At 36.4% G+C, this 12185-nt stretch overlaps 1 protein-coding gene across 1 annotated transcript in view; it reads right to left on the bottom strand.

The window, feature by feature from the left end:
• RTTN (rotatin) overlaps positions 1–12185 on the bottom strand; it is a 151787-nt gene that overhangs the window by 102591 nt on the left and 37011 nt on the right. The window contains exons 12-17 of the mRNA XM_020282122.2: positions 11380–11592; positions 8880–8992; positions 7704–7830; positions 3893–4018; positions 3253–3369; positions 2200–2339 (exon numbers count right to left, since the gene is read on the bottom strand). Of these exons, the coding sequence (XP_020137711.2) occupies positions 2200–2339; positions 3253–3369; positions 3893–4018; positions 7704–7830; positions 8880–8992; positions 11380–11592 (836 nt within the window). The remainder of the gene's footprint in view (positions 1–2199; positions 2340–3252; positions 3370–3892; positions 4019–7703; positions 7831–8879; positions 8993–11379; positions 11593–12185) is intronic.

Here is a 12185-nt window from a genome sequence, read left to right as displayed (position 1 = left end):
GATAGATTCTTGAACTACCTGGAAACTGAGCAAATTTTAAGCGATAATGTATGTTGCCATATATTAGGTTTTATATTAGGTTGCCATATATAGGTTTTAAGTACTACCTATAAGACAACAATTAAAACATGCATACTCAAGGAGGCCTCCCTCCTTGAGTAATAGCCTAAGTCGAATCACCTTGGTGTATGTGGGCCCGTGACCCTGAAGCCTCAGTATCATAACATGTATCTCACTTTATGACAATTGATAATAAAGTATAATTGATAACATCTATCTTCCCAATTACAGGCCAAATTCTAAAAGAGCAGGGCCCATGTCTATGTGCTGTACTGCTTCATCCCATAGCTTACCACAGCTCATATGTATATGGTAGACACTCAATAAATACTTGTGGAATTAACAGAAAGCAGATATTTACTGAAATATTACTAATAGATATCTCTGGAGGACTAATATTTATTCCAAGATGGTATGAAAAGTCAGGCAAACTTTCTCACTCTCCCAGTTACTGCATTACCTCATGAAAGCTTAGAAAGGCTAAACACCCACCTAACAGTTTTCATTTGTTCCCTTCATTCCAAGCCAACAATACCTATATTAAAATCTGATGATGCCAATTTACAGACAGTTACAACCCCTAGTAAAGAAGGCTAGAGATGGGCTATGTAAAGCATATATTTATGCATCTTCTTCTCTGGTATATAAATTTAGCAATTTTTAGGCTTAGCATCAAATGCCAGGATCCAGTTATTCCTATATATGTATTTATTTCTTACAACTAATAATTTTTGAGTAGAGTCATGCCTCATATAACATAATGACATTTCGGTAAACGACAGGCTACATATTCAACAGTGGTCTCCTAAGATTACAATGCTGTATTTTTATTGTAGCTTTTCTATGTTTAGATATTTTTAGATACAAAACCACTTACCATTGTGTTACAGCTACCTATGGTATTCAGTACAGTACCATGCTGTACAGGTTTGTAGCCTAGGAGCAAGCGGCTATCCCATGGAGTCTAGGTGTGGAGTAGGCTATATCACGTATAAGTTTGTGTAAGTATGCACGGTAACATTCACACAAGGACAAAATTGCCTAAAGAAGCATTTCTCAGAACATATCCCTGTCGTTCAGCAACACATGACTGTATATTTATGTACAAGGTACTCTATGAAGTTCTGAGGATATAGAGATAAGCCAATGAACAGGGTTCCTGCCTACATGAAGTTTATGGAAATGTTACTTTCTATACTATATAGACATTTTTAGAGTCTCTTTCTTTGATTTTCCTCTTTCCATTCTCTTAACATTATAGGAAATTTTCACCTATTTCCTTATTTTTCAGTCTGATCATTGCTATATAAATAAGTGGCTATATTATCCAGACACTTAAGGTTTGTGGGAAACAAAATTATCCATTGTCAAAAGAGTGTCTATTTGTTCCTCCTAACCTTTTCAACCAACTTTTCCTCTTCATCACTACTTATCCATCTGGACTCTAAGATTTTTTTCTCTTCTCAGTGAGGGAAAATCTAACCACTGTTACCTAAAAGAGAGTAATAAGGAAGATTTAGGTTGTATTGACAGAGAAGGAAGAAAAACACTATCTTTCTTCTTCTCTTCTTTTAATTAAAATGATGCCCATATTAATGGTGGTCAAGGAAAGCATACTTTTTCAGTTGCCCAAGTTAATAGCACAAGCTAAATGAAATTAAAATACCTGAATAACTCTGGTATATGAGGCAACTGGCCCACTATACTTATAAAAAAACTTAATTTCCAGAACAGATGTTTAGAAAAGGATCACTCCAGGAGACTAAATTTCTAAAGAGAAGAGAAGATGGGAATGCACTGTAATTTTTGCAGTCTGTTTATCTCCATGGATCTCCAACTGGCCTAGAGCACTACTCAACAGTAGTACTTAGTAGCAGTAACATAGCACAAACTGATCTGGAAAGGGATAACTAGGCTATAAAACAGATGAAACATTTCAGGCAAGCATCTAGTTTGCTTAGTTTCTGCTTAGTTTGTATCTGCTTAGTTTCACACATTAGTTTCCTGTCTTTGTCAATAATGGACAATCACTTCCTTTAAAGTCTTTAGTTTTATTTTGTTTCAGATTGATATAATTACTATATTTTCTTAGAATGTTTCCATTAATCTCTAATATTCATAAGATTACTTTGTACTCACAATGGCTTTTTCACTAGCAAAAGTCGCAAGATAGACTTTAATCTGGTAGTACAGGGGAGAATCTCTTCTCCTGCTTCAGAACTCTCTTTGCTTAAAAGAAGAATGCAGTTACCCAAAGGATCTTCTGTGTCAGCATAGCCCTAGATAAATTTTTTTAAAGAGAAATTATTGTTCAATTTCATACATATTGATTACATTTTCAACTTGAAAATAAGAATGGCACTGGCCTGTCAAGCAATTCATAAATTTCTTTCAATTCAGCTAAATAAAAAAATCATTTTTCAAAATAACCTATAGGTGTAAGAAGCCTACATGAAACTGCATTTAAAAGAAAGTACATACTGGAGAACTTCAGGAACTATGCAAACCCTCTTGACGCTTGCACATTTTTCTATTTCTAAGATTCTAGTAATAGCACCTCCCCTAGATGAAGCACCTCACAGATTCTCAGCATATCCCCACAGTAGAAAGATGGACTGCTATAAACAGGACCATGTGAGTCTAAAGGCCCAAGGCTTGGGCTCTTTCTTCTAAAAGAGGACTGTGTCTATGATGGCATTTCCTATCTTCACCTTTTCATCCAAGGCAGGGACCTGAACTTCCCTTACTCCTTTAATGCTAACAAGGACTGCTTAAAAAGCTTTGTTTCCAAGAGCATATTAATCAAGGTATCCCTCTAATCACATATATATGCACTTATAGAATAACGAAGCAAATCCATTATGTAAGGTCTGCTTAAAAAGTACAGTTAGCTTTGCCCAAAAGCCTTTATATAAGGTTGAGTTCTATTTTTCACAATGCTAAGTGCCTGCACCTTACTTTTTAACCTCCCACCTAGATACATAAAGTACATACAGACAAATTAGCTATCCCTGCTTAACCTTCTGCCAGAAACTAGACAGCCACCCACTTCCTGTTCACTTATCCACAGTGCCTTCATGGCTTCTTTTCATTTCTCTCACAACATGACAGTTTTGCTGTTTACAGGCTTTTAAATCAATCACACTCAGCCAAAGAGAAATGGTATTATAAAAGGTGAACTGCACAGAATACCTGTAGTACTGGAATGACAGGACAGAGAGACTCAATAAACTTGTTCCAGGTCAGTGCTGTCATCATCAATCGTCCCTGAAGCAGATACAACAGAATGGCCTTGGCAGCAGCATTCACCTGTTCAACAACACAGACCCAATAATCCAGTAAAATGAGATGCCCCACTAGGTCATTCGACATACCTGGAACATCTTATAAAATCTGGAAAGGAGCTATAATTAACATCTCTTTCTTGAAATGTTCATATTTTCATGACATCATTTTACATTCTATTCTCAACAAGTTTTTCTCCCTTAATAATTTCCACTTTTTTACCTCTCATATATATTTTTTCCCTTGAATAAAAATTTCCTTTACTGAAATAAACTGCTTACTACAGTTACTATAGTTCTCTATATCTTAGACAAAAAATATAAAATGTTTGACCTGAATTCTTTGAAATTAAGTATGTCCTGTATTTTCATTTTCACATTTTCATGAACATTTTTTTAATTTAAATAACACCTTAACTATTCAACACATCAAAGACAATTTCTTTTTAGTTTCTCATCATATTATCCAGTTGTATTAGACTATTACCTTGATTTAGCTGAATATGCAAATTATAGTAATTTTTGCACTTATTTTTAACATATCGTACCTCACTTTTGGGTTCTTGAATGCCAAATGCAGAGATTTCATACAGAACTTTTGGATGAAGTATAAAATGAATTCCATTACAAAGTGAAGATACCGGTTTAGTGACATTATGTACACCTAAACATTCCTGTAAAATAATACAGAAAAGTATTTAAAAATTAGTGATACTGATTTTTCAAAAGAAAAATTCTTCTGTTTATAATCTAATATTAATTTTTGTTTTCACTTCACTGAAACTTTTAACAACAGAGGATGAAAAAGACTCTCCTGGCCGGGCGCGGTGGCTCACGCCTGTAATCCTAGCACTCTGGGAGGCCGAGGCGGGCGGATTGCTCAAGGTCAGGAGTTCAAAACCAGCCTGAGCGAGACCCCGTCTCTACCATAAAAATAGAAAGAAATTAATTGGCCAACTAATATATATAATATAAAAATCAGCCGGGCATGGTGGCTCGTGCCTGTAGTCCCAGCTACTCGGGAGGCTGAGGCAGCAGGATCGCTTGAGCCCAGGAGTTTGAGGTTGCTGTGAGCTAGGCTGACGCCACGGCACTCACTCTAGCCTAGGCAAGAAAGCGAGACTCTGTCTCAAAAAAAAAAAAAAAAAAAAAAAAAAAAAGACTCTCCTGCATAACAGTTTTTTGAGGAGTTTGTATGAGATACATATTACATTCTGCCAACAAGCATAGTCTTGATAAATTAAATAAGCAAACAGCTGAGATAGCCATAATCTCTTAAAGTTGTTCATAAATGATAGACACAAGGACATAAACAAAATAATAAATTTATCCTAAGGTGTTTGCATTTTACTTAATGAAGTTTGAGAAAGAAAAACAAAATTCAACTCAAAAGACTTAAAGTTATGAGACACAACAAATAACTAGGATTTTTATCATCAATACAACTATGCACCTGAAATATAAGTAATAACTCTGTACCATCTCTTAAAGTAACTATCACAAATTTTCTTCTCAATCTGTGATAGAGAATAATATTTTGTGAGCAGCTATTTAGTGAGAGAGGGAAAAAGGCTACTTGAAATATTAATAGAATTTAAATATAACATAGAAGGTAAAAATACAACCAATAATTAATCATATAAATATAATTAATTTTTTCATTCTGTAAATTAGTACTTCCTAACCATTAATAACAATTCAAAGGTCAAAAAGTTCCATACACACACTCACACACACATATGAATAATATACATAAGTATTTTTTTTTCGTTTTAACTTCATGCCACAGACAACTGCATGTTTTAAGCTTTTGAAAGAGCTAAAACCTCACCTCTAAAGTTTAAAAATAGCTGCCACTTACATCCTTAAGATAATTAAACTCTAAGCTTCAGTGTATTCATCCATAAAATAAGAATAATGTCTAATCTTTAACAAAACAACTTTCTTTTCCCATCACCATAACAACCTGACTATATTCACCTTCTTACAACAGAAAAATGCCATGAATCCTATCAAAGACAGATCCTGCCCCACTGAACTGCACCCTACCTCCTCCTGACATCAAGATTTAGTTCCTACAACTGCCTTCTTTTTCTTCAGCACCTTTACTTTCTTCTTCTTCTTCACAGGATTACTCCAGTCATCACACTCTGTGTCTGGACCTAATTCCCCACTAACTGCCCTCTTGATAACAACCCAATTTCTAGTTCTCCTTCACAGCACATGTCCTCAAAAGCAGTCTCTGTCCTCAGTCTCTGCTTCCCTCACTCGCCAACCTCTCTTCAACCCACACCAGCAGGACTTCCATTCTTACTGCTCTAAAGAAGTTCCTTGTCAAGGATACCAATGACCTCTGTGATGCCAAACCCAATGGGTTCCTCTCTGTTCTCATCTGACTCTCCCTTCCCACCCCACTGACACTCCTCCGTCTCCACTACCAGCTCCTTCTGTGCCCGATTTCTAACTCCTTAGATCAGGGGTCCTCAAACTTTTTAAACAGGGGGCCAGTTCACTGTCCCTCAGACCATTGAAGGGCCAGACTATAGTTTAAAAAAAACTATGAACAAATTTCTATGCACACTGCACAAATCTTATTTTGAAGTAAAAAAACAAATGGGCAAAAACACCCGAATGTGGCCAGGGGGCAGTAGTTTGAGGCCGCCTGCCTTAGATCCTAAAAGGCCTTATCTTCCCCTGTCTCTCAGTAGATGATCCTAACCAAAGCTTGCGGCTTTAAATGTCATCTCTATGCTGATGACTGAAAATTTTAATTTTAATCTGGGCTCCATAGTCCAAAGGTAGTATGGTGCATGCTTAAAAATACGGGCTTTGGAGTCAGATTATCTGGGTTCAAAGCTCAGTCTTGCACTTTTGATTGAATTACTTTGGACAAATGCAAAGCATCTATAACTTTATTTTATTTTTTTAGAGACAGGGTCTCGCTCTGTTGCCCAGGCTGGAGTGTACTGGCACAATTATAGCTCACTGCATATCATAAATTCCAAGAACATGAAGAAAAATATATTACAAATATATTACATATATTACAAATAAATATATATATTTATATGTATATATAAATATATATGTGTCACTGCAGCCTTGAACTCCTAGGTTCAAGCAATCCTCTGGCCTCAGCCTCCCAAGTAGCCAACTCTGTTTTTGGAAAGAGGTAATACTAAGCCATAGTTATTTTAAGGATTAAATGAGGTAACATATTTATAAAAGTACTTGGTACATAGAGCAAATGCTCAATAAATATTAGCTTGTTTAAAATTTATAATGACACAGAAGAAGAAACTAATGAAAGACTACAATAAAAAAAGAACAAGTCAATAAAAAAGCACAGAAAAGGTACAGAAATGAAAAATAAAACGGCTGATATTCAAAATTTGATGAATAAATTAAAAAGCAATCACAAGGGAATACCACTTCACAGCCATTAGGATATTAACTATTAAAAACCAAACAACAACACACAAAAAAACAAGAAACAGAAAACAAAGGTTGGCAAGGATGCAGAGAAAATGGAATCCTTGTGTACTATTGGTGGGAATGTAAAATGGTACTGCCACTGTGGAAAATATCATAGTATGGCAGTTCCTCAAAAGACTAAACACAGAATTACCAAATATGATCCAGAAATACCACTTCTGGATATATACTCAAAGAATCAAAAGCAGAGTCTCAAATATTTGTATACACTTATTCATAACAGTATAACTCACAATAACAAAAAGATGGAAACAACCCAAATGCCCATCATACCGGGAAGTCAACTTTTCCTTACAATTTTTCCACCATTAAATAACGCAACATAAATATAATTCTTAATAAAACTTCTAGCAATGCAATTCAATTCCAGGACTTATTAAATTAAGGGAATTTAATAGTAGAATTGACGATAATTACCAACTATTTTTATGGGAGATAGTTTTGGGATTTTTTCTTTTTTTTTTTTCTGAGACAAGAGTCTCACTCTGTCACCCCAGGTAGAGTGCGGTGGCATCATCATAGCTCACATAGCTGTAACTACAGGTGCACGCCACACCTGGCTAATTTTTCTGCTTTTAGCTAATTTTTTTCTATGTATATTTTTAGTTATCCAGCTAATTTCTTTCTATTTTTAGTAAAGATAGGTCTCGCTCTTATTCGGGCTGGTCTTAACACCTGAGTTCAAGCAATCCTCCTACCTCAGCCTCCCAGAGTGCTAGGATTACAGACATGAGCCACTGCACTGGCCTATGGGAGAATAATTCTTTTAACTCATTCAAAAGCTCAAGTATCTTAATTTTGGAGTTATAATAAAAGAATCCACCATTAGTTCTCAAAATCAAGACAAAACAAAACAAAACCCACCTTAATAATTTCCAGACAGCAGTGGTAAGTTTCAACTTTCACTTGTGGCAATGGGTGGGACAACATATGTAGAAACACCTTCTGACTTTCTCCTTGTAGTAAAGGACTGGCCTGTGCAGATTTCCAGCTGGTAAAAATGTAAAACATCCAAGAAATCTACGGCAAGTTTATTGGAAGGGATTTCTTCCTACTCCAGTTCTTCCAACTGGGATTTTATTTTAATCAACCAATATTAGCAAGTACTTACCTAAGCACTTATTTGTTTGAGGGTAGAGAATGTTCTCTCTTAGAGTACAACAAAACCCAAAATGTCTTTAAAAACTCATACTTAATTGATGTTTATCACATCATAGAATTTATTCTTTCCAAAAGCAATGATGATACTAAATAGGAATCTGTTCTGATGTCCACAAAATAAATTAACCAATACACAGTGCTTTCTACAAATCCACATATGAAAAAAGGTACAAAATAATAAAACTTACAAAACAAGATCCTCAAGTTACTAGTTAAGACTTTAAAGATAAATAAATGCATGTGCTTGAATAGTCTGGATGAATGCCAAAAACAAATATATAAAAATCCAAGGACCTGCCAGGCGCGGTGGCTCACGCCTGTCATCTTAACTCTCTGGGAGGCTGAGGCGGGCGGATTGCTCGAGGTCAGGAGTTCGAAACCAACCTGAGCAAGAGCGAGACCCCATCTCTACTATAAATAGAAAGAAATTAATTGGCCGACTAATATATATACAAAAAGTTAGCCGGGCATGGTGGCGCATGCCTGTAGTCCCAGCTACTCGGGAGGCTGAGTCAGAAGGATTGCTTGAGCCCAGGAGTTTGAGGTTGCTGTGAGCTAGGCTGACGCCACGGCACTCACTCTAGCCTAGGCAACAAAGCGAGACTTTGTCTCAAAAAAAAAAAAAAAAAAATCCAAGGACCATTCATTTTGATTATGGGCATGACATTTTTAAAGTTTAATCATGAATAAAACAGTCAAATTTCCTAATGCAACTGTACATGTACAGTTTAAAGGTCAGACACATACAAAGGCAATTTAAACTAAAAAAGTAACAAAGATAGAAGATCAGTTTCATTTTCATTACTCCTAAGTTTACACACACATGTACACACACACAGTCCTATGATAATATAATCACATTAAAAAAGAAAATATTACATCTTTGAACAAATGCAGATGATTTCCTTTATTAAGGGGAAATGCCGATGATAGGAAAAGCTACGCAAGGCTTGGTCTGCCAACTCCACTAACTCTAAGAGATTCTTCTCTCCCTAAAAAAGAAGCAGAATGGGGCAATAAATGTCAAGCTCATATAAAATAAAATTCTTAACAGCTAACTAAGCAGCTATAAGAAAAGACCCTGTTCCTGGAGATTGTTCTGAGTGAAAATAAAAAAAAAAAAAAAAAAAAAGAAAAGACCCTGAGATTGTTCACATTTGTTTAAGTCCACTTTCTCAACAAGCAACCTAAAATTGTCAGCCTAGGAAGAAAAACGTGAGAAAAAAATCCCTAGCTAAATACCACATGAGACTTTCTATTATTTAACTCTGAGTAAGCTTAAAGTTACAATCCAGTTGCCTAGATCTTTTGTGTACTTCTTTGTAGCCCTATCTCCCCTAATAAAGGCAGGGATAGTGTATTTTATTATCCACCTCCCTCTTCTAATATCCTAACCAGTTCTAAGAACGTAGAGGACATTCAATACATGTGTGATTAACTGAGCATGTAGAATGCCACAGAAATAAATTCAACTTAAAGGCACAATTCAAAATTCTATCATAGAAGAAACATGAAGCCAATAGCATCAAGATCTAGCAAGGAGAAAGGGGAAGGGGAAGGGGAAGGGGAGGGGGAGGGGGAGGGGGAGGGGGGAGGGGGAAGGGGGAAGGGAAGGGAAGGGAAGGGAAGGGAAGGGGAAGGGAAGGGAAGGGAAGGGAAGGGAAGGGAAGGGAAGGGAAGGGAAGGGAAGGGAAGGGAAGGGAAGGAAGGGAAGGGAAGGGAAGGGAAGGGGAAGGGAAGGGGGAAGGGAAAGGGGGAAGGGAAGGGGGGAGGGAAGGGAAGGGAAGGGGAGGGGAGGGGAGGGGAGGGGAGGGGAGGGGAGGGGGAGGGGAGGGGAGGGGAGGGGAGGAGGGAGGGAGGGAGGGGGAGGAAAGGAAAGGAAAGAAAGGAAAGGAAGGAAGGAAAGGGAAAGGAAAGGAAAGGAAAGGAAAAGGAAAGGAAAGGAAAGGAAAGGAAAGGAAAGGAAAGGAAAGGAAAGGAAAGGAAAGGAAAGGAAAGGAGGGGAAAGGAAAGGGGAAAGGAAAGGAAAGGAAAGGAAAGGAGGGGAAAGGAAAGGGGAAAGGAAAGGGGAAAGGAAAGGGGAAAGGAAAGGGGAAAGGAAAGGGGAAAGGAAAGGGGAAAGGAAAGGGGAAAGGAAAGGGGAAAGGAAAGGGGAAAGGAAAGGGGAAAGGAAAGGGGAAAGGAAAGGGGAAAGGAAAGGGGAAAGGAAAGGGGAAAGGAAAGGGGAAAGGGGAAAGGAAAGGAAAGGAAAGGAAAGGAAAGGAAAGGAAAGGAAAGGAAAGGAAAGGAAAGGAAAGGAAAGGAAAGGAAAGGAAAGGAAAGGAAGAAAGAAACCATAGTGGGTTAATAAGGAAAATCGTAAATATGAGGCTCAGAAAGACTCCACTGTAGGCACCAAATGAAATAGGAATTTTGTCCCTGATTCTTCAAGATCCTCAAGATCCATTTTGGTATTTTCAGACAATAAACAACTATTATAGTCAATGTCTGTCTCTAAGACTCATTAATCCTTTCACTGATAGCATAATAAATAATATCCTAATAGTATTTTTAAAAGAGATAAGTATTGATACATAATTATTGCTATAACATTGTACCTAAAGTCATCCTTACCATACAATGTAGTTTATGATTGTATTTAATAAAAAAATCCAGTTCTTTGAGTAATAAGAACATAGTAAGTGATTTTATCACTTACGTAATAAGTGATTATAAAATATTAAAGCAAAAATGTGTCCACAAGTAAGCACTAAAATGGCTCTTATAATTCTGCTTACATCAATTGTCACTCAGTTCATGTATAGTAAATTACTTCATAGAGGTATTCATTATTAAATATTAAAACATTTATAACTGCTGCTTTTTTAAAAACCACTGATATTAGGAATATACACCATTCATTAATCGAAAGTTTCTGTTTTACTCTTAAACAAATCACATCCTTACTCTAATCTGATGTTTGACTCACTCAATAATATGTATCCCACAACTAGCAATTCAATTGTTATATCAATTTGAAAAATATGTTAAACTTTCTAAATATTTCATCAAAGGGATTTAAAAGAGTTTGCTTTTGTTTTTGTTTTTTGGTAGTGTGGTGAACAGACTATAAGCTCACTCTCATGATTCTACCTCCTTGTGGTCAAACTGCCTTCCCTTGAGTGTGGATGGAACCTATAACTTCCTTCTAACCAAGAGAATATAGCAAATGTGATGGAATGTCACTCTTGTAATTGTCACTCTTGTAATTGTATTATTATACATTACATGGAAAAGGTGATAGAATGTCACTTCTGTGATTATATAAGACTCTTATATAATGTCATCTGCTCACTATAGGGGCTCAGGCACTAAAAGAGATATTAGCGAAACTTTTTACCTCCTTTCCAACATCAGACAGGAAGTTGCAGGTACATTCAATTGAATAAGCGGCCTCTGCAGTTCGTTTATAAATACTGTAGTTTTCAGAATTCAGCTGTTCCAAATATGCCACAACAGCTTCGTGAATATTTGGATATTCCAAAGAAATAGGCATGTCCAAAGAAAGGAGAAATAATGCTGCTGACATAGGCTCTGGCAAAAACTCACTTGCCTTGATGAATTAAAAAAAAAAAAAAAAGTTAAAATGTTGCTTTTAAAAAAGAAAACCATGATAGACTATAATCTCAATACACGTTCCTTTTTAGTAATGCTTTATCATAAAATCTATGCTTTTTCCAAAGAAAATCATATTTCCCAACACACCATTTGCCTCTGTCCCTTTGTTCAATGCAATTTTCCTCTACCCAAAATGTCCAAATATCAACTCTTTCTAAAAGCTGGGATACTGAATACTTTCTTCCTCCCCAAAACAACACATGGAATTTCTCTCTCCCTGAGCCCTGCACCTTGTTTACATCTCTGCTACTGAGGCACAAGGCCTTTTTCTCTAAGTATTTTGTGCAAATGCTCACAAATATCCACAATAATGCAATAAACTCCTGAAGTCAAGAACACTTACCCATTCCATAGCTGAACACGTACTCAGGGTTTATTAACCACATAGTAAATTGAATAACACTAAATCAAGTATAGCTATTGATCGACTTTAACTAAAACTGATTTTTTGTTTGGTTTCATATTTTAGAGGGGAAAGGGGAAATTCAACCTAATATAAAATTGTTCTAGAATACTCACAGAAGATAG

Source organism: Microcebus murinus, chromosome 17 (genome assembly GCF_040939455.1).
Source record: "Microcebus murinus isolate Inina chromosome 17, M.murinus_Inina_mat1.0, whole genome shotgun sequence".
NCBI lineage: Eukaryota > Metazoa > Chordata > Mammalia > Primates > Cheirogaleidae > Microcebus > Microcebus murinus.
The sequence above is the reverse complement of the archived record's forward strand: the minus strand, read 5'-3'. Positions and strand labels throughout refer to the sequence as shown.